General features: G+C 45.0%; 1 protein-coding gene across 4 annotated transcripts in view; it reads right to left on the bottom strand.

Annotated features, from left to right (window-relative positions):
- Positions 1-22,157, bottom strand: part of CCDC88A (coiled-coil domain containing 88A) — a 552,486-nt gene that overhangs the window by 181,392 nt on the left and 348,937 nt on the right. For all 4 annotated transcript variants that reach the window (XM_030196448.1, XM_030196447.1, XM_030196444.1 and 1 more), the window contains 2 exons: positions 21,524-21,665; positions 16,866-17,042 (listed from right to left, as the gene is read on the bottom strand). In XM_030196448.1, coding sequence (XP_030052308.1) covers positions 16,866-17,042; positions 21,524-21,665 — 319 coding nt within the window. The remainder of the gene's footprint in view (positions 1-16,865; positions 17,043-21,523; positions 21,666-22,157) is intronic.

Raw genomic sequence — 22,157 nt, 5'->3', positions numbered from 1 at the left:
TACACTGGCTCCCACTTAAAGAACGCATTACCTTTAAAGTATGCACATTAGTCCATAAAATCATTCACGGTGAAGCCCCAGCCTACATGTCGGATTTAATAGACTTACCACCAAGAAACGCCAAAAGATCATCCAGAACTTTCCTCAACCTCCACTTCCCTAATTGCAAAGGCTTGAAATACAAAACACTGCACGCGTCAACCTTCTCCTACATGAGCACGCAGTACTGGAATTCATTGCCACGCAACCTGAAAACGATTCAAGAGCAAAAAACCTTCCGCAAACTACTGAAGACCCACCTCTTTGAGGAAATTTACGGAAAGAACCATAACACATAAAACTGCACTCACTGTCCAACGATGCATCACTACAGCCACTCTGAATTCCCTTCCCCTACCTCACCTTCTCATCCCCCGCAAACTTACCTCAATCATACCTGTTTCCCGCGGGTTCCCTCCAATGTATCGCCCCACTTAGTTTCCAGTTCTTTCCTTCCAATGTCTCAATGATCTTTTCCATTATTATATTCCTTGTTACAAAACTTGTCTCATAACACTTCATAATGTAATCCATAACTGAGCTGTAACAAAATGTACTTCCAGTCTTCATAACGTACTGTAAGCCACACTGAACCCGCAAAAAGGAGGGAAAATGTGGGGTACAAATGCAATAAATAAATAAATAAATAAATTCCTACCCACCTTCTTAACACCAGCTCTCCTACTCTCACCCCTTTTATCTGTCATATCCTCAATCTTTACTGCGACCGTTCCTGATGCCTTCAAACATGCCGTGGTCACACCACTCCTTAAGAAGCCTTCACTTGACCCTACCTGTCCTTCCAACTATCGACCCATCTCCCTCCTCCCCTTCCTCTCCAAGATACTTGAACGTGCCGTTCACCGCCACTGTCTTGACTTTCTTTCATCTCAAGCTGTTCTTGACTTACTCCAATCTGGTTTTCGCCCTCTTCATTCAACTGAAACTGCACTTACAAACGTTTCTAACGACCTGTTACTGGCCAAATCCAAAGGTCTCTATTCTATCCTCATCATTCTTGATCTATCCACCGCTTTTGACACTGTTGATCACAGCTTACTCCTTGATACTTTGCCTGCACTTGGATTCCAGAGCTCTGTTCTTTCCTGGTTCCCCTCCTACCTCTCGCTTCGCACCTTTAGTGTACACTCTGGTGGATCCTCTTCCACTTCTATCCCACTACCAATCGGTGTACCTCAGGGTTCTGTTCTTGGTCCTCTCCTGTTCTCCATCTACACTTCTTCCCTTGGCTCTCTGATATCATCCCATGGCTTTCAATACCATCTCTACTCTGACGACTCCCAGATCTACCTCTCTACCCCTGAAATCTCAACCAGCATCCAGACCAATGTATCAGCCTGCCTATCTGATATCGCTGCCTGGATGTCTCAACGTCATCTGAAACTTAACATGGCCAAAACCGAGCTTCTCATCTTTCCCCCTTAAACCCACCTCTCCTCTCCCCCCTTTCTCTATTTCTGTGGATGGCACTCTCATTCTCCCTGTCTCATCAGCTCATAACCTTGGGGTCATCTTCGACTCCTCTCTCTCCTTCTCTGCTCACATTCAGCAGATTGCCAAAACCTGTCGTTTCTTTCTCTATATCAGCAGCAAAATCCGTCCCTTCCTCTCTGAGCACTCTACCAGAACCCTTATCCACACTCTTATCACCTCTCGCCTAGATTATTGCAACCTGCTTCTCACCGGCCTCCCACTTAGCCATCTCTCTCCTCTTCAATCAGTCCAAAACTCTGCTGCGCAACTCATTTTCCGCCAGAGTCGCTAGGCTCACATTAGCCCTCTCCTCAAGTCACTTCACTGGCTCCCTATCCATTTCCACATTCAATTCAAACTTCTCTTACTGACCTATAAGTGCATTCACTCTACCGCTCCCCAGTACCTCTCGTCTCTCCCTACGCCCCCCCTCAAGTACTCTCTTCTGTGTATAAATCTCTCTTGTCTGTCCCCTTCTCCTCTACTGCTAATTCCAGACTCTGTTCCTTTTATCTCGCTGCACCTCAAGCCTGGAATAGATTTCCCAAGCCTGTACGTCTAGCCCCGCCTTTGGCCGTTTTCAAATCCAGGCTAAAAGCCCACCTCTTTAACGCTGCTTTTGACTCCTAACCACTACTCACTTGCCCTGTACCCTTTCATCCCCACCTCTTTAATTCCCTTACTTCTTAGTTTTTCTGTTTAGATTGTGAGCTCTTTGAGCAGGGACTGTCTTTTCATGTATGGTGTACAGCGCTGCGTATGCCTTGTAGCGCTATAGAAGTGATAAGTAGTAGTAGTTAGTGCAGCGGGCTTTGATCCTGGCAATCTGGGTTTGTTCTACTGGGACAAGGTTTAGGGGGCTGCTAGTGACCATCAGGGATCCTAGATGGAGGCAGACGTGCTATGTCAATTACATGCTGTTAAGTATTTTCCTGATGAGAAAAGCTTGCGTACATTATTCCATGCAGAGCTGATCTCTCACCTGGACTATGGAAATTTGATCCATGCTAGTGAATGGCAAGGAGACAAAGTTTGTCTCCATCCTCGCAGGCTCTATCCCCGTCTGCGCAAGCCAAGAACACTTATGATTTCATATTTAAATCTTTTTATTAAATATAAAAAGGAACAATATTCTGTACAACTGTTGTTTATGAATCAAAAATAGAAAATAACAACAACAATGAACAACTGAAACAACTCCCTCCCATCGCCACCCTTTACCCTTTTTACACCAACAATATCTGACTTCTGCTATGCCAAGGAACCCTAATCCACCCTGTTAATGTCCAGGGGGGCAAAATACAACCTACTCTGTATGCCCTAGCAGGGGAAAAACATACCCTATGAAACACAGTTACGATGTTTTAAATCTGTGGATGAATAATAAGTCATCAACAATCTCAGGATTCAGTCTAGCTTTCATATCTTCCACAGTCCTTCCCACAATAGAAAATGTCTTCTCAGAAGATGTGCTGGTAGCAGGAATACACAGCATTCCTTGTGCAAGTTTTGCCAGTTTTTTGGCCAGCATTTTTGCTCATTTTTCCAAAAAAAATCAAAACATTGTCCTCTGCATCGCTTGAATATAAATAACTGTCCAATTCATTAACAATAGCCTTCAAAGGAGGCATTGTTCCATAAAAATTGCTCAGAAAACTGATAACATCCGTTTTCATTCTTTGGGGGGGGAGGGGGGGGGCTCTTCCACAGATGTGATTTCAGGGAATATGGATTGTGGAGGATCCTGAGTTGATGTTGATGGACGCGAGCCTTCCGTTTCGATCTGGTTTTGGTACAACCTTCTCAAAGATTTGGTTGCCTGTGTTTTTACATCATCTGGGAAGATAATTAGATTGTCTTTCAGACACAGGTGTAGAAGAGAACTAACACTGTGTAGTGTACAAACAAGTAAGTGTTGGAAATGCTCCTTGGACGAATCTGTTGCAGTAAGATGTTTGAGCAACTGAGCATGTGAAGGATGCTGCAGATGGTAGGAGCCTGATCAGCAGACAAACTTTTGTAGCCATATCAAAGGAAGAGACACAAAGGATGTCATTTAACAGTGCTTCATTTAATACAAAAGCAGCTTCCACAATTTTGTTTTTATCATTAAATTCAGTTGCCAGTTGTCTAAGTTGTGTTAAGTTTTTACATATTGATACTAACATTTTATAGATGCTGTTCAAGGGTGATGATGCAGAGGACGCATTAAAGACTGGCGTTAAAGAAGCACTGCATCAAAGAAGCACTGCATCAATTTTGCAAGACTGGGTCCGACTCAGCAGTGCGGCCTACCTCTGCGGGCAGCAGGATGGAACTGGCCCGGAGGATGATCCTGAGGCTGGAGAGTTCAGGTTAGGGTCTGATCCAACATCATTAACAGCAGAATTGAAATGCTGCTTCACCGATCTCCGCCATGAATTGAAAGAGATGTGAATGGAATTAGAAGGCAAAATGGAGCTCATGTACGTGGACCTAAGAGATCCTGATGTGTGTGTGGAAGTGTTTGAAATAAATGTGAAGGAGCAAGGGGAAACTATTGTGGAAGTATGTGGATGATGTGATCAGCTTGCTGAACAGTATAAAGATTTTTCATTCAAAGTTGATGACATTGAAAAATCGTGGAAGGTGCAGAAATCTGTATTTTTGGGGTATTCTGAAGACTCGGGCCAACAAAATGTAGCAGAGGTAGTGCAGGCCCTATGTCAATGACTTCTGGGAGAGGACTTAGCCCTCCTGTCTGTTGAGCTTGACAGAACACATCGCTCTCACCAAATAATGAGCTGTGTGGTATTCTAGTCTGTTTTTCTAAGTATGCTGTAAAAAACAATTATCTGGCAGAAAGCAAAAACCTGTGCACTCCGTACCATGATGAAACAGTGCAAGTCTACCAGAACTTATCTGCCTTTACTTTGTCCAGGAGGTGGGAGTTTAAACCTGTGTTAGAGATACTGAAGCCTGGAAATATTAAATACAAATGGTCCTTTCCTTTTGCGCTGTACTTTCCAATATCTGGAAAGATGCATAAGATAAGAACACTAGATAAAGCTTGGAAGCTCCTGAGGGAAGGGACAGTAGCAGTTCCCATGGCTACGACCACTGGAGCCACTTCTATTACTGTGAGCAAACTGCAACGATGGTGCACAGCAGTTTCCTGCCAACGCCTGAGGAGGCTGACCAGGAATACAATGGCTACTTGATCTTTTGGGGTGCCTTTCTTTCCTTCACATTGTTCTATGCTTTAAGGAGGGAAGTGGGTGTTTTGGATCTATGTTTTATGGCAATTGCTTATGGAAACAATAGTACATGGTACCGGAGTTATTACTGCAGTGTTTTTCTTTGAATTTGATTAATATGGCGGCCCCCATGAAGACTGTCACTATGAATGTTAAAGTGCTTAGGGTTCCTTTTACAAAGGCGCGCTGAAAAATGGCTTGTGGTAGTGTAGGTGTGGGTTTTGGGCGCATGCCAATCCATTTTTTAGCGCGCCTGTGAAAAAGGCCTTTTTTGATGGAAATGGACGTGCAGCAAAATGAAAATTGCCGCATGTCCATTTTGGGTCTGAGACCTTACTGCCAGCCATTGACCTAGCATTAAAGAATCCGGGTGGTAATTACCTGCGCGCGTCCATTAAGCGTGTCTGAAAATAAAAAATATTTTTCAGACGCGTAAAAATTGAAATTACCGCAAGGGTCACATTGTAACCGAGCAGTAACTCCAATTTGGTGCACGTAAGTGCCTACGCAGCTTAGTAAAAGGGCCCCTAAATTCACTGACAAAGCATCATCTTCTTTATAGAGAGCTGATGACTATTAAAGCACATGTGGTCTTTATTCAGGAGGTATCCCTGTGACCAGAACATAAACACTTACTCTCTCATCCTGCCTATCTAGTCCACTTGTTTGCCTCCTATTCTAGAAATATTAAAACTAAAGGGGTGGGCATTTTATTTCATAAGGATTTAAGTAGAAGGGACTAAGAGAGACCCCCCCCCCCCGGGAAGATATTTGTTTGTGCATGTTTGAATAAACCAATCGGAGGTCACCTTTACAAGAATCTACACTTCGAAGAGTGGACAATGATTACTTTGCTGAGTTTAGGGGTAATTTAGCTAAGTTTGTGGTGCATTCCTTAATACTGGGTGGGGAATTTAACACCTGTATTGATCCAGTGATGGACTCTACAACTCAATGATCATAACGATACAAAGCATTCTAGAGATCTCATCAGAGATATGGGTTTGATTGATGTGTGGAGAGATAGTCGCAGAACTAGATGGGACTATACATTTATTCTACTTCACACTTCTCTTATTCACGAATTGACTACATCTTATTTGGTATCTCTTTTAAAGCCAAGATTTCAGCTAGTGAAATCTGGTCTATTACATTTTCTGATCATGCCCCCTGCTGGCCTGAAGTGACTAGGTTACAACTGTAAAGGGGGGATACAAAGAGGGGCATAATCGTTTGGGTGCCCAAGTTTTCCTGAGGGCGTCCTTGCAGGATGTCCCCGAGAAGGGGCAGTGAAACCCATATTATCGAAACAAGATGGGCGGCCATCTTTCGTTTTGATAATATGGTAGGAGACGCCCAAATCTCAACATTTAGGTCGACCTTAGAGATGGTCGTCGGCGATGATGGAAACTGAGGACGCCCATCTCAAAAACAACCAAATCCAACTCATTTGGTCATGGGAGGAGCCAGCATCCGTAGTGCACTGGTCCCCCTGACATGCCAGGACACCAACCAGGCACCCTAGGGAGCACTGCAGTGGACTAACTGATGCACAAACTGAATGGAAAAAGCCCTTCCCTTACCGATCACTTAGTGATTCAGAAAGGAACGGGCCATGCATGAAGGAAATCACATGCAAATGAGCTGCTCGCTGTTAGCTCATTTGCATATGATTTCCCTCTTAAGGAGAGGAAGCCAGTGCATGCCAAAGATGGCTTCATACACGTAGACAAGCTGCATGTATAATAGCTTTCTACAACCTTAAAAAAACACAAGTCCAGGTGAAAACGTCCAAGTGCTAGTCAGGGATTTCTTTATTTTTTTTTTATAGTGAAGGATGTCCTTTGCTATGTCTCAGTCCCTGCGACGGCAGTTGAGGACATCCAAAATGTAGATGTTTCTGTGAGAAGGATGTCCATGCCTTTTCTATGCCTCCGACACCCCCTTTATTTATTTATTTGTTTGGATTTTAGATCACAAGTAGCAGCAGTGGGATTTGAACCGGCCACCTCTGGATTGCAGGACCAGTGCTCTAACCACTAGGCCACTCCTCTGCTCCACTCCTTTGAAATTTGGCCATCCTTGTGTCTGGGGGGGGGGGGGGCAGTTCAGGATGTCCAAAATGTTTGAAAGAAGGACATCCACACCTTCGCTATGCCTCTGCTGACACACACACACCTCCCCCCCCCCCCCCCAAGGACCTGCATACTGCTGCGATGGACCTGAGTATGATATTTGAGGCTGGCAAAAAAAGGTTTTAAAGTTGCTTTTTCAGGGTGGGAGGGGGTTAGTCACTACTGGGGGAGTTAATCCCCGATTCCCTCCGGTGGTCATCTGGTCAGTTCAGGCACCTTTTTGAGGCTTGGTCGTAAGAAAAAAATGGACCAAGAAAAGTCGGCCAAGTGCTCGTCAGGGACGCCCTGCTTTTTCCATTATCACTTAAAGACGCCCATGTGTTAGGCACGCCCCGGTCCCGCCTTCGCTACGCCTCCAACACGCCCACGTGAACTTTGGTCGTCCCTGCAACGGGAAACAGTTGGGGACGCCCAAAATTGGTTTTCGATTATGCCGATTTGGGTGACCCTGAGAGAAGGACGCCCATTTCCCGATTTGTGTCGAAAGATGGGCGCCCTTCTCTTTCAAAAATAAGCCTAAATGTGGACACTTAAACTGTAGCTTACTCCAGGATGAGGAAGTTCTTAAGGGCTATAGACAGTTACTGATAGATTCTTTTATCTACCAATCTAAACTCTGGTCCCCAGATTCATATTGTTTGGGAGTGACCAGAGGTTACTTCATTAAAAGAGATTCAAGATGGAAGAGTGAATGGGAAAGTAAGCGTGCTCATTTGTTGGTGTGAATACAAGCTTTGGAGGCATCCTGTGAAGCCTCTGGGTCCCCAGGAGTATGGCGAGAGTTGCAGAAAACTTGTCTTATTCTAGAAGGCTTAAATCAGGAAGAGCTGGATTTTAAATTGAAACGTGTTAAGCAGAAGCATCATGAATATAATGGAAAAGCAAGTAAAATTTTGGCTTTCTAACTGCATAAGCTGCAATGCTCATGTATCATTGAAAAGATTAAAGATAGTTCTGGATGTCTTCAACTCCATTCAGTGCAAATAAGGGAGCATTTTCATACCTTTTTGCATAGTTTATAAGCAGGATTCCCAAGTTGAGTTGCCAGATATAGTTGATTATTTGCAGTCTAAAGCTCTTCCTAAGCTCCCAGTCACTCCAACTGAAGTTTTAAAAGCTATCCTTTCTCTCCCAGTAGGCAAGCATCCTGGAACAGACGGATACCCAGTGGAGTTTTATAAGGCCTTCTCCGACGAACTGTCTCCATTGCTTCCTTAAGTGTTAAATGAGACAGGGTGACCCACTTCCTGCAACTATACTTGAAGAATGGATCACTGTAATATCTAAAGAGGGTAAAGACAACTCAGAGCGTCAATATTATTGCCCTATCTCTGTTCTCAATGCAGAAGATTATAGCCAAAGTGTTAGCAATCAGGCTGGAGAACATACTTTCCATTTTGATCCAACCAAACCAAGTAGGTTTTGTTGCTGGGTGTCAGGCAGTGGACAATATTCAGTTTGCCCTCATATCGATAGCCTGTAGAAATGTTTAATAGTAGTAGTAGTAGAGCAACTCCTTTGTTTTTATTGGGGACAGATGCGGAGAAGGCCTTTGACAGGGTTCATTGTAGGTTTTTTGCATGAAGTCATACAAAGAATGGGGTTTGGTCACCATTTTCAGGGTTGGGTTAAAAATCTTTATACTGAGCCTAAGGCTTGTGTCAGGGTGAATGGGAGCAACTCTTCTATGTTTACTCTGGAGAGTGGTAAGAGACAGGGCTACCCACTGTCACCATTGCTCTTTTCCCTTGCTATGGAACCCCTGGAACTTGCGATTAAGAATAATCCAGATATCCAGGGATTAAGGGTGGGTGCGCATGACTATATAAAGACAGTTTATTGGTTGATGATGTTCTTTTGACCTTCACCTACTCATGGACAATGGTGCCTAATTTGATGAGGGAACTTGAATTATATTCTGAGGTCTCAGACTTTAAAATAAATATGGGGAAAACTGAAGTCTTTCATATTACTTTAACCTGGGAAGAGCTGCAGCAATTGTAGGCTTCCTTTCCCTTTAGATGGGTTTAGGGGAGCTTAAAATATCTTGGTGTATGTTTAACAGCTAAGATTTCTGGTCTTTTTTCAGCCAACTATCCCAGACGTTTTAGGATAATTCGAGAAAAATTTTCCATAGATGGGCTCATCTGGAACTCTCATGGTTTAGCAGAACATCAACTGTTTTGAATATATTACGTCGTATGATGTACCTCTTTCAAGTTCTACTAGTGGTAGTGCTTAGGAAATTTTTAATTTTCATTCAAAATGAGATATTTATTTGGCATAACAAAAAAAAAAAACAAGATTTTCCAGGAAGGTGCTTTATACGGCTAGGGAGTTGGGCGGTCTGGGTATACAATATTATAAGGCTGCCCAAGGAAGGGCTGTAATAAAGTGGTATCAGAACCTTTCCAGGAAATTTCAATGAGAGATTTAACTTCATTACGAAGAAAAACAGAATTTCTAGAAAATTCAATTAGAAGTAATACTTTACGCTTCTTGAATTTTCCAAACCAACTTACTGTAACACCAAGAGAAATGCTGAGGAAATATTTAAAGGAAGTTTTGGGGTTAGCTGAAGAAGCTATACCCCCTTTCTCACAGATCTATTATTTACATTAAAGATTCAAGTAAATCAAGTAGATCAAGGTAATCAAGATCTTAATATCTCAGCAATATTGGAATCATCGGACTCTGATCCGATAATACCATCAACTTTAATTGCTACAGTTGCCCTGGCTCCAGATAAAAATTGGATTATGACATTGTTCTTTAAAAACCAAGGAAAACTTTTTCTGGGACAAAAAATACAGTTTTTCCCGGACCTTGCGAAAGAAACACAAAAAAGACGTCAACAATTTTTGATGATGAAACCTGGTGTACTTCAATTGGGGGCTACTTTTTTTTTAAAGTTTCCTTGTAAATGTGTGGTTAAATTTCAATCTACAAAGTATGTTTTCTTTGAGCCTGCCCAACTAACAGCCTTTTTAACATCTAAAAATAAGTAGGGTTAAGGATAAAACAATCTCTCTTGTTGTAATAATGTGGAACCGATAATTTTAGGAATCATGCAATGCTATTTCTTTAATGATGTTTTCAAATTTAAACTTAATTCCATTGTGTAACCTCTTGAATCTATAATGAGGACTTGAGCAAATACGGCAATAATTTTTTTCTTGATTATATTAACGGTGTTATAATTAGAGGCTGTTATTTTCTTTTCTGAACAAGTTTGTATACTTGAAATTATTAAATGCATAATAAAAAAAAAAAGTGGTATCAGAACCACTCATATAAATTATGGATTGACACTGAACAGAGCATAGCAGGAGAAGAACCTTTGTGTTAATTGATGTGGCTTCTAGGGAGATACAGAAAGATACTAACAGACGCTTGCCCTACCACATTGCATACCGTTAGGTTATGGGATACTATGAGCTTGCGACCTTATTTTCAATTATCTTGTTTTTCATCTATTTGCCATAATCCCTTTTTCCCACCTGGGTTGTTTTCCCCAATATTTTTAAATTCTGGGAAAGACAGGGTTTAACAAATTGGGGATTATTGTTTAACTAGTAAAAAAGGCCCGTTTCTGACACAAATGAAACGGGCGCTAGCAAGGTTTTCCTCGGAGTGTGTATGTTTGGGAGAGTGTATGTGAGAGTGACTGTGTGAGAGACAGAGTGAAAGTGTGAGTGTGTGAGAGAGAGAGTGAGTCTGGGTGTGAGTGTGTTTGTGAGAGAGTGTGTGTGTGAGAATGAGAGTGTGTGCAAGTGTGTATGTGAGACACAGTGTGAGAGAGAGTGTGTGTGTGCGAGAGAGAGAGTGTGTGTGAGACACAGATTCTCTGTGAGAGTGAGTGTATGAGACCAAGCGAGTGTGTGAGTGACTGTGTGGCACATAGAGAGTGAATGTGATACAGTGTAAGACAGAGTGTGTGAGAGTGAGAGTCAGAAAGACATTGTATATGAGAGAGAGAGTGTGTGTGTGACAGAGATACCTCCCTTCCTGTGTCTCTCTGGTGTCAGGCCCCCTCCCCTCTGTCTGTGGTGTCTGAGATTCCCGCCACTGCACCCAAGCAATTGGTGTGCTGGAGGGGGGATGTGTTGGGAGGGGTTCAGGTTGGAAGAAGAGGGGTGCGGGGGGTTCAGGAAGTGCTACCAGATGCGAGTGAGAGAGTGTGTGTGTGTGTGTGTGGGGGGGGGGGGGGGGGGTTTCAGGAAGCGCTGCCAGATGAGAGAGAGTGAGTGTCTGTGTGTGTGTGTGTACGGGGTTTCCGGAAGCGCTGGCAGATGATAGAGAGTGTATGTGGGGGGAGGGGGGTTCAGGAAGCGCTGGCAGGTGAGAGTGAGAAAGAGTGTGTGTGTTGGAGGGGTGTGTGTGGGGGGTGTGTGTTGGGGGTTTCAGCTTGGAAGAGGAGGGGTGTGTGGGGGTGTCTGTAAGTGCTGCGAGATGAGTGAGTGAGTGTGTGTGTGTGGGGGGGGGGGGGGGTGGTTTATCAAGTGTTTCCACATGAGAGTGTGTGTGTGTGGTGGGGGGCTTCAGGAAGCGCTGCCAGATGAGCGAGAGTATGTGTATGTGTGTGTGTGTGTGTGTGGGGGGGTTCAGGAAGCGGTGCAATATGAGAGACTGAGTGTGTGTGTGTGTGTGTGGTGGGGGGGGGGTTGCCACATGAGTGAGTGAGTGTGTATGTGGGGGGCAGGGATTTCAGGAAGCGCTGTCAGATGAGAGAGAGAGAGAGACTGAGTGTGTGTGTGTTGGGGGGGGGGGGGCGTTGAAGTGTGGCCAAATGAGAGTGAGTGTGTGTGTGTGTGGGGGGGGGGGGGCTCTTCCCCCGGCAGCTTTAATTCCACTTTTCACTTCAGTTCTCCTTCTCCCCCAGTGCCCTGTGGGTCAGAACAGCGTTCTCCCCCCTTCTCCTCCTGCTCTCTTGCTCCACAGCTCGATCCCTTCTCCTCCTGTCTTCTGCAGGGTTCCCCTGCTACTGTGGGCTTGCTCCACCACGACAGGGGGGGGAGGGGCAGCGTTCTTGGGGATCTTGCTCCCTTTCTCTCCAGCCTTCGCTGTTCCTGCCTCCGCTCTTTGCTTCACCCTACGTTAGGGCCACCGTAGGAGCTCACTATTGCTGCTCTCCGCCTACCTCCTTCTCAGTGCTCTCTCCCTGTGTGGCTCGTCCCGGCAGCAGCCGCCATCTTGGAGTTCGCCACGATGCGGTCACTCTTTCCTCTCTTTCTGCTCCGTCGGAGCTTTTTAAAGATCGCCACTCGCTGCCTCGCGTTCCAGCTGACTTCCGCCGATGTTGTTCTCTTCGGGAGGTGGTCCCGCTTCCGCGGACCTGGAGGCCTCGGTCGGGGGCCTTACGGAGCTCGGCTCACGGCGGCCATGTTGTTTTTCGGCTCCACCGGAAGACTACTACTTATCATTTCTATAGCGCTACTAGATGTACGCAGCGCTACACACTTGAACATGAAGAGACAGTCCCTGCTCGACAGAGTTTACAATCTAATTAGGACAAACAGGACAAATAAGAGATAAGGGAATTACTAAGGTGGGGATGATAAAATAAGGGTACTGAACTAGTGAGTAAGGGTTAGGAGTTAAAAGCAGCATCAAAAAAGTGGGCTTTTAGCCTAGATTTGAAGACTGTCAGAGATGGAGCTTGACGGATCGGCGCAGGAAGTTTATTCCAGGCATATGGTGCAGCAAGATAAAAGGAACGGAGTGGTGGATGCTTGGAATGCCCTCCTGCGGGAGGTGGTGGAGAGGAAAACGGTAACGGAATTCAAACATGCGTGGGATAAACATAAAGGAATCCTGCTCAGAAGGAAGGGATCCCCAGAAGCTTAGCCGGTGGTGGGAGGCAGGGCTGGTGGTTGGGAGGTGGGGATAGTGGTGGGCATACTTATACGGTCTGTGCCAGAGCCGGTGGTGGGAGGCAGGGCTGGTGGTTGGGAGGCGGGGATAGTGCTGGGCAGACTTATACGGTCTGTGCCCTGAAAAAGACAGGTACAAATCAAGGTAAGGTATTCACAAAAAATGGCACATGTGAGTTTATCTTGTTGGGCAGACTGGGTGGACCGTGCAGGTCTTTTTCTGCTGTCATCTACTATGTTACTATGGAGTTAGCGGTGGAGGAGAAGGGTGCAGATAAGAAAGATTTACCCAGTGAATGGAGTTCCAGGGTAGGAGTGTAGGGAGAGATGAGAGTGGAGATGTACTGAGGAGCTGCAGAGTGAATGCACTTATAAGAACTGCTTACTCCAGAGATTCCAACTTAAAAGACATTCTGAGCCCAGCAGCTCTGCCATCATTTGAACCGACTCCTACATCTATCAACTCTGGGCACAAAAAATGTTCCTGGTGTTCTCTTTGCAGTATTACTCTTGAACGCACAGAATTCAGGAACTCCAAAGGATGGACGGATTTACCAACTAAGATATGCCATGACATGTAGTACAGATTATGTAGTATATGTTTTATTGTGTCCCTGCAATAAATTATATATAGGCAAAACAACTCGTCACCTCTCCACAAGGTTATGTGAACACAAATCAAGCATTATTCATAATAAAATCATGACACCTTTAGCTGCACATTGAAAGCGTTATTGCCATCAGTTTGATACCTTGAAATGTTGAGCGATTACCTAAGTGAAACAATCTATCCATTGGGGTGATAGAGACAGACTACTGCTCCAACAGGACAGCGCTGGATATACCGTCTTAAAACAACTGAACCAGACTGACTTAACACAGTGCTTCAGTGGACTGCATTTTTATGATTTGTTTAACTCAGGAGAGGTGGATAGTGACGCTGGTTAGTCAGAAGAATTATGATTAGTTTAGACAGACAGCATCCCTTTAACACTTTGATGTTAATGTTGTGTTATTGGTCCATGTCAGCTGATAGCTGTGACGTCAGTTGTTTTTATGAACCACGATTAGTCCAGATAGATGTGGAGGCGCATTTTCAAAGCACATCAACTTACAAAGTTACATAGGTTACTCTGTAACTTTGTAAGACTATATGCTTGGAAAATGAGCACCATTGTCTCTTTAAATCTCTGACATCAATGTTGTGCCATTGGTCCACATTGTAGATAATTGGTTCAAGTTGGCAGCGTCTCTTTAAATTTTCAGTGCTATTTTTTGCTCACGCTTTCTCTTGGTGCGAGCATGAGCAGTTAAAGCACAGTATTGGTAAGTTTTATTTAAAAAGTTTTGTAAAAATGTTTTGGATATTCTGATGTAAGAAAAACATTTGACTTAAAAAAAAATTATTTTATTTCCTTAGGGTAATGTTTTGGCTGAGTCTCAAAAAAAAAGCCGTTGCAAAACAGGTCCCTGTCGGGACCTCAGCCTTGACTTAAAACTGAGGTTCATGCTATAAAGCTTACGAGAAATAATGATTTTTAAGCTACATAGTAAGGAAATGTAATTCCATTAACAGAAGATCAGACATCTGTGCCTGTGCTTTAAAAGCTAAGTATCTGGTTTTTCATACATAAAATTGATGAACAGTTGATCAGTCAAAAAATTCTTTATTGAATAGCCAATTTATACATATGCTTGATTGTATAGCAGATGACACAGTGAGTATTAAAGTTTTGCTCAATTTTTGGATCTATTCTGCAAGATTTTTCTTGTTTTTTCTTGATCCATGATTACTTTTTGACCAATCACATTACAAACTGGCTATTACCTTAAAGAGCCTAAATATTGTTGATTCTGGCTGATACGAGGTCTTTTCCTCCCCATTTTTGAAAAATCTATATTTTAATAATTTATTTTTGAAAAATTATTCTTTAATAATTATTTATGGTCCTGAAACATTACTTCATAGTCCTGTATTTCCATATTGTATGCTATTATACATATACCACTGTCATGCTTAGACCCCACTATCTACCCTTTTCCATTGAGAATACTGACCATTTAACCCTACTCTCTGTTTTCTATCTTTTAACCTGTTTTTAATGCACAATAGAACACTACCTCCTATCCCATGACTGAACAATGTCCTCTGAAGTCTTTCATGAGGTACTTTGTCAAATGCTTTTTGAAAATCCATATACACAATATCAGCTGGCTCACCGTTATCCACATGTATGTTCACCCCTTCAAAGACATATAGTAGTTTGGTGAAACAAGATTTCCCTTCACTAAATCCATGTTGGCATTGTCTCATTAATCCATGCTTTTGAATATGCTCTGTAATTTTGTTCTTTATAATAGTCTCTACCATTTTGCCTGGCACTGACGTCAGGCTCACTGGTCCATAATTTCCTGGATCACCTCTGGAACCTTTTTTAAAAATCGGCATACATTTCCCACCTTCCAATCTTCTGGTACCATGCTTGATTTTAAAGATAAATTACATATTACTATCAAAAGTTCTGCAAGTTCATTTTTCAATTCTATCAGTACCCTGGGATGAATACCATCAGGTCCAGGTGATTTGCTACTCTTCAATTTGTCAAATTGCCCCATTACATCTTCCAGGTTTACAGAGATTTGATTCAGTTTCTCTGACCTGTCAGCTTTGAATACCATTTCTGGCACTAGTATCCCTCCCACATCTTCCTTGGTGAAGACCGAAGCAAACAATTCACTTAATCTCTCTGCCATGGCTTTGTCTTCCCCGAGTGCCCCTTTTACACCTCGGTCATCTAGCAGTCCAGCTAATTCTTTTGCCTGCTTCTTGCTTCTAATATACCTAAAAAGTATTAACTATGTGTTTTTGCCAATGCAATCTTTTTTTCAAAGTCTCTATTTGCCTTCCTTATCCACGCTTTGCATTTGATTTGTCATTCCTTATGCTGTTTATTATTTTCAGTAGAATTCTTCTTCCGTTTTCTGAAGGATTTTCTTTTAGCTCTAATAGCTTCCTTCACCTTACTTTTTAATCATGCTGGCTGTCGTTTGGTCTTCCTTCCTCCTTTTTTAATACATGAAATATAACTGGCTTGGGCTTCCAGGATGTTATTTTTTAACAGCATCCATGCCTGATGTAAATTTTTGACTTTCTCAGCTGCTCCTCTAAATCTTTTTTCACCGTTCTTCTCACTTTATAAGTCTCCTTTTTGAAAGTTAAATGCTAACGTATTGGATTTCCTGTGTGTACTTACTCCAGAGCTGATATCAAATCTGATCATATTATAATCACTGTTATCAAGCGGCCCCAGCATTCATTCCAGCTGATCCATAAAGCAGTCCTTGATTTCATCAAGGAATTTTACCTCCCCAGCATGGCCTGATGTTACATTTACCCAGTCGGGGTAATTGTAACATCAGGCCATGCTAGGGAGATAAATCACCCATTATTTTTGTGTTTCCCAGTTCGTTAGCCTCCCTAATTTCAGATAACATTTCAACATCAGCCTGTTCATCCTGGCCAGGTGGATGGTAGTACTATCACTATCCTTTTCCTCTTTACACATTGAATTTCAATCCATGGGGATTCCAAGATGTGTTTTGTGTCCTGCAGAATGTTGTATTTGATTCAAGGCCCTCCTTAACATACAATGCTACCCCCTCCACCAATTCGATCCACCCTATCAGTACAATATAATTTGTAGCCTGGTATGACAGTGTCCCATTAGTTATCCTCCTTCCACCAGGTGTCAGAGATGCCTGTTATATCTAATTTTTCATTTAGTGCAATATATTCAAACTCTGCCATCTTATTTCTTAGGCTTCTGGGATTTGTATATTGACATTTCAAACTATGTTTGTTGTTCCTATTTACATCTTGCTCAGCAGCTGACAGTGAAAATTTGCAGTCTGGAAAATCTGTCTGCTTTTTACCGCCAGCTGATTTCTACCACCAGCTAAAAACGCTACCGAGGATCAGTAGAAGACCCCCATACTCAAGAGTAGCAACTCACAGTGCAGACATTATAAGAATCTCAAAACAGATGAATGACACAAAAATGTGATTATATCCAATACTGAACACTTACATTTCTCTCTATTTCAATCAATCTATCTTTAATCTTCAGTAACTCTTTTGTAGTTTCCTGATTTTCTTTTTCCCATTTATTGACTGATTGGCTTTCATCACCTGCTTTGGGAGGAGAACTTTGCAACATTCTTTCCTCTTCTTGCCGCTGTTTGAGAGCTTCATAGTTTTTTTTCACCTAAAATTCAATGTAAATATAACATGATAACATTTATTATTTAGTATTTTTTAATTAAAAAAAAGACATGTAATTTGAGCCCAGAAATGTTCTGGCTATCTAGTGCAAATAAATATAATGCTATATCTATATCCACTGACTATTTTCTCTCAAAAATGTCAAATGATGGTGCACAGACAACCTTTCTAGGCAGTTTACATAAACTGATCATCCAACTCCTAAAACACTTTCTCTATAAAATAAATTTAAACTAGTAAAAAGGCCCGTTTCTGATGCAAATGAAATGGGCGCTAGCAAGGTTTTCTTCAGAGTGTGTACATTTGAGAGAGAGTGAATGTGCAGTGTGTGTGTGACAGAGAGAGAGTGAGACTGGGTGCGAGTATGTCTGTGTGAGAATGAGAGTGTGTTTGCCAGGGGCCCTCCCTCTTCCCCCTCCCCTCCCTCCGAGTTTCAGGGTCATCCCCTCCTTATGATGCCAGACTACAGAGCACTAATCCTATTGAATGGAGACAGAAGGACTTGAAGCACTTCACTTGCATCCAGTAAAAGCAGGTGGTTTATTTTGTGCGGTGAAACTAAACAGCTATGATGTGAATGGCAGAGTAGACACCCCCAGGCAACCCAATGATGGAATATCTGTGGCGACTGTTCTCCCTAGACTAGAGCAGTGATGGCGAACCTATGGCACGCGTGCCAGAGAGGGCACGCAGAGCCCTCTCCCTTGGCACGCGCGTCGTCGCCATCGCTGGTCCGCCCACTCTCCCTCCCAGTTCGGCCTTCCTCCCACCCTCCCTCCAACGCAACGAGCAACAGCCCGCCCGCCCGTCCTCCCTCCCTCCCAGCACCAGGAACCCCCCTCCTCCTAAAATTTAAAAAGCGTACCTCCTCAGTCGGGGTTAAGGCGGTGTGCGTCGGCAGCAGCAGCGAAGCGCTTGTGCTTCGCTCGACGCGTCTTCGGCCTTCCCTGTCTCTCAAGCTCTGGAGACAGGAAGGCCGAAGGCGCGTCGAGTGAAGCACAGGCGCTTCGCTGCCGACGCCTTAACCCCGACTGAGGAGGTTGGAGGAGGGGGGTTCCTGGTGCTGGGAGGGAGGGAGGACGGACAGGCGGGCGGCCTGATGCTCATTGGGTTGGAGGGAGGGCTGGTTTAGGTGAAACGCTGAAACCACCTTAGGCATGAAGGAAGGCACGGTACGAACCGTGATCCCGGACTCTGAAAATTGCAGAAATGGGTCTCGACAGGACAGCGCCTGGAGTGCCTGGTGCGGCCTGGTGCTGTCTGTGTGCTGCTGGGTGGGAGGGAGACCTGATGGTGGGTGCTGGGTGGGAGGGTCCTGATGGTGGGTGCTGGGTGGGAGGGGGCCTGATGGTGAGTGCTGGGTGGGAGGGAGGTCTACTGCTGCTGCTGCTGCGTACTGGGTGGGAGGGAAGCCTGATGGTAGGTGCTGGGTGGGAGGGAGGCCTGATGGTAGGTGCTGGGTGGGAGGGAGGCCTACTGCTTCTGCTGCGTGGGAGGGAGACCTGATGGTGGGTGCTGGGTGGGAGGGAGGCCTGATGGTGAGTGCTGGGTGGGAGGGAAGCCTGATGGTGAGTGCTGGGTGGGAGGGAGGCCTGCTGTTGCATGCTGGGTGGGAGGGAAGCTTGATGGTGGGTGCTGGGTGGGAAGGAGGCCTGCTGCTGCGTGCTGGGTGGGAGGGAGACCTGATGGTGGGTGCTGGGTGGGAGGGAAGCCAGATGGTGGGTGCTGGGTGGGAGGGAGACCTGATGGTGGGTGCTGGGTGGGAGGGAGGCCTACTGCTTCTGCTGCGTGCTGGGTGGGAGGGAGACCTGATGGTGGGTGCTGGGTGGGAGGGAGGCCTGATGGTGAGTGCTGGGTGGGAGGGAAGCCTGATGGTGAGTGCTGGGTGGGAGGGAGGCCTGCTGTTGCATGCTGGGTGGGAGGGAAGCTTGATGGTGGGTGCTGGGTGGGAAGGAGGCCTGCTGCTGTGTGCTGGGTGGGAGGGAGACCTGATGGTGGGTGCTGGGTGGGAGGGAGGCCTGCTGCTGCGTGCTGGGTGGGAGGGAGACCTGATGGTGGGTGCTGGGTGGGAGGGAGGCCCGATGGTGAGTGCTGGGTGGGAGGGAAGCCTGATGGTGAGTGCTGGGTGGGAGGGAGGCCTGCTGTTGCATGCTGGGTGGGAGGGAAGCTTGATGGTGGGTGCTGGGTGGGAGGGAAGCCAGATGGTGGGTGCTGGGTGGGAGGGAGACCTGATGGTGGGTGCTGGGTGGGAGGGAGGCCTACTGCTTCTGCTGCGTGGGAGGGAGACCTGATGGTGGGTGCTGGGTGGGAGGGAGGCCTGATGGTGAGTGCTGGGTGGGAGGGAAGCCTGATGGTGAGTGCTGGGTGGGAGGGAGGCCTGCTGTTGCATGCTGGGTGGGAGGGAAGCTTGATGGTGGGTGCTGGGTGGGAAGGAGGCCTGCTGCTGCGTGCTGGGTGGGAGGGAGACCTGATGGTGGGTGCTGGGTGGGAGGGAGGCCTGCTGCTGCTGCTGCGTGCTGGGTGGGAGGGAGGCCTGCTGCTGGGTGGGAGGGAGGCCTGGTGCTGCTGCGTGCTGGGTGGGAGGGAGGCCTGGTGCTGGGTGCTGCTGGGTGCTGGGAGGTAGGGCAGGGGGGAGAGGAGGGCTGCTGGACATTTGTGGCTGGAGGGGAGAGGATGATTGCTGGACATGGATGGAGGGCAAGAAATGAAGAAGAAAGAGGAAAGTAAAGAAATAAATGGAAAGGAAGCCCTGGAAACGGAGTTAAGAGAACAGCTAGAGAGCAGCAGAATCAATGACTAGGACCAATATGGATAGAAAAACAAAATCACCAGACAACAAAGGTAGGAAAAATCATTTTATTTTCATTTTAGTGTTTGGAATATGTCGAATTGGAGAATTTACATCTGCTGTCTTATTTTGCACTGGGCATACTGGAGCTGTAACAGCTTACAGAAATGATTTATAATGGAAGAAAGTCATGTTATTTTTTTCTCCTACACTAGTATAATATTTTCAATGATGTCTGTTTATATGCGTCATGGCTGGTGTAAGGGGATAGGGGTGGAGTCATATGTGGTGAGCCCACCCATAATGAGTACCGGCACTTTGCGATAAATAATTCGGTTTTGGGTTGCTGTTTGGGCACTCGGTCTCTAAAAGGTTCGCCATCACTGCCCTAGAGGAATGCTCGGAATCTTTAGAAGCTCCTTTAAAGCACTTAGTAACCTGCCTGCCAAGTCATTAATATGCCTGTGTTCTGGAGAGCAGTCTTTGGTAATTATAACTCCATTTCTATTTGTCAGGATTCCTGCTGTGTTTTCCTTCACTGTAACACGGCTCCGTATTCAGCCAGCTGGCATTGGCTGTTGTCTCTGCAGCCGCTCCTCCTCTCCCCTCTGACATTGCTGTGCTCCTCTGGGGTCTTCCTGCAGGGGCAGTGACGTGCAGGGGAGAGAAGGAGCGGCTGCAGAGACGTCAGCCAATGCCAGATGGCTGTCCGGAGCCGTGTTTCAGGTTTAAAATCTTTTTTTTTTTCCGGACGCTGCTGCTCAACAGGAGAAGCAGTAGCTGCCTGACAGCGTTAGTATTGGTGTCTGCGGGTGGTGAGGGGGTTGATGTGGGGGGGGGGGGGGGGGGGGAGCGGCTTGTGTGATGCGTCGGTGCGGAGGGGCTTGTGTGTTGCGGGGGGGGGGGGCACAGAGAGCTGATTCGTAGGCAGGGAGAGGAGTAGGGAAACACACGGACTCCTCCCCTTCCATTGGAATCAGCGGGTGAGCGATGTGATTCGTTGAGTGTCAGTGCTCCGCCCTCGACGTCATCATGTTTGACACGAGGGCGGGGCAGACACTCATGGGCAAACCGGATATCTACACCACCATGGATTTAGAACGTTGGGACTTTTGGAGGCTTCATTAGAACGCTGGAGGTGCATTTTATATAGAGAGATGTCCATCTTTGTAGCTTCAATTTATACCACTATGAGGGGACTCTCAGATGGGAAGGTGAACTGCTAAAGGTTTCCAGAAGGTGAAAATATAGGGCAGTGTCTGCACCAGGGCTGCATCGGTGATGTCACCCATATGTGATAATACTGATATCCTACTTGTCCTCAGAGAACTATGGTTACAGTAATCTTGGAATGGGTAATTATTTCAAACATGAAGGGGCCTAAAAGTTGTTTTTCAAAAAGAGGTACCCTGAATGTTTCCATAAATAACCCCATGGTGAAAGGACAAAGAAAACCATATGCTGGAGATCACCCCAAAAGTAGATACTACAGCAGCCCAAAACAGCTGAAAAGCAGAACTGCATTATTCTATGCATTCTGCTCTGGGGGACATCACTGAAAACAACAATTATAAGCATGAATTCAAACCCTACCTTTCAAAGGCACTAATCTCTCTCTAGTTTAAATGAATATAGATTTCTAAGTACGTATATACTTAAATTGTCATCTGGCTTACTGTCTTTAGTTCTTGGCGAAGCTGCTGGTTGAAATTTGTAGATTCCTCTAATCGTGCTTCTAGAGATGCAATTTTTTCTTCTTTTATTTCAAGAGACTTCTTCAAGGCTGACTCTAATTTTGACTCCAACAGCTTGTACCTACTATTCAACAAAATTAAAAAAAACAACTGAATTTCATTATTTCTTGTTGGGTAAACACAAAAATGATTCAACCTGCAGTGCACAGCTTCTTCATATTTTTAGAACTCACATGAAATATCTGATAGTTTGTTTTAAAAGTATTCTAAGATGAGTGTATTAGAAAAATGTTCACATGCCAATATTTTACAAAGAAGGCAAAATAGTTATATTTTTACCTTATTAATGTGTGCTATTGGCTGCCACTAGGCAATGCTGACACAGCCCATTCAAAGTGAATGGGCTGTGTCGGCATTAGTGTACAGCAGCTGCTAGTGCGGCTTAGTAAACGGGGGGTAACTTTGCTATCCTTAGTATCCTCTACTTACTTTTACCTTCTCTAATTAGAATTGCCCTGAAGAATGTTCATTCCATTTTGGGCTGCCTCATTGATTTTTCTACTATTCCGGCAGCAGTCAGTTAACTAGGGATTATAAATACGTGGGAATGCCAGTG

The sequence above is a fragment of the Microcaecilia unicolor genome, chromosome 3, assembly GCF_901765095.1.
Source record: "Microcaecilia unicolor chromosome 3, aMicUni1.1, whole genome shotgun sequence".
Lineage (NCBI taxonomy): Eukaryota > Metazoa > Chordata > Amphibia > Gymnophiona > Siphonopidae > Microcaecilia > Microcaecilia unicolor.
This window is presented reverse-complemented; position numbering and strand designations above follow the sequence as displayed.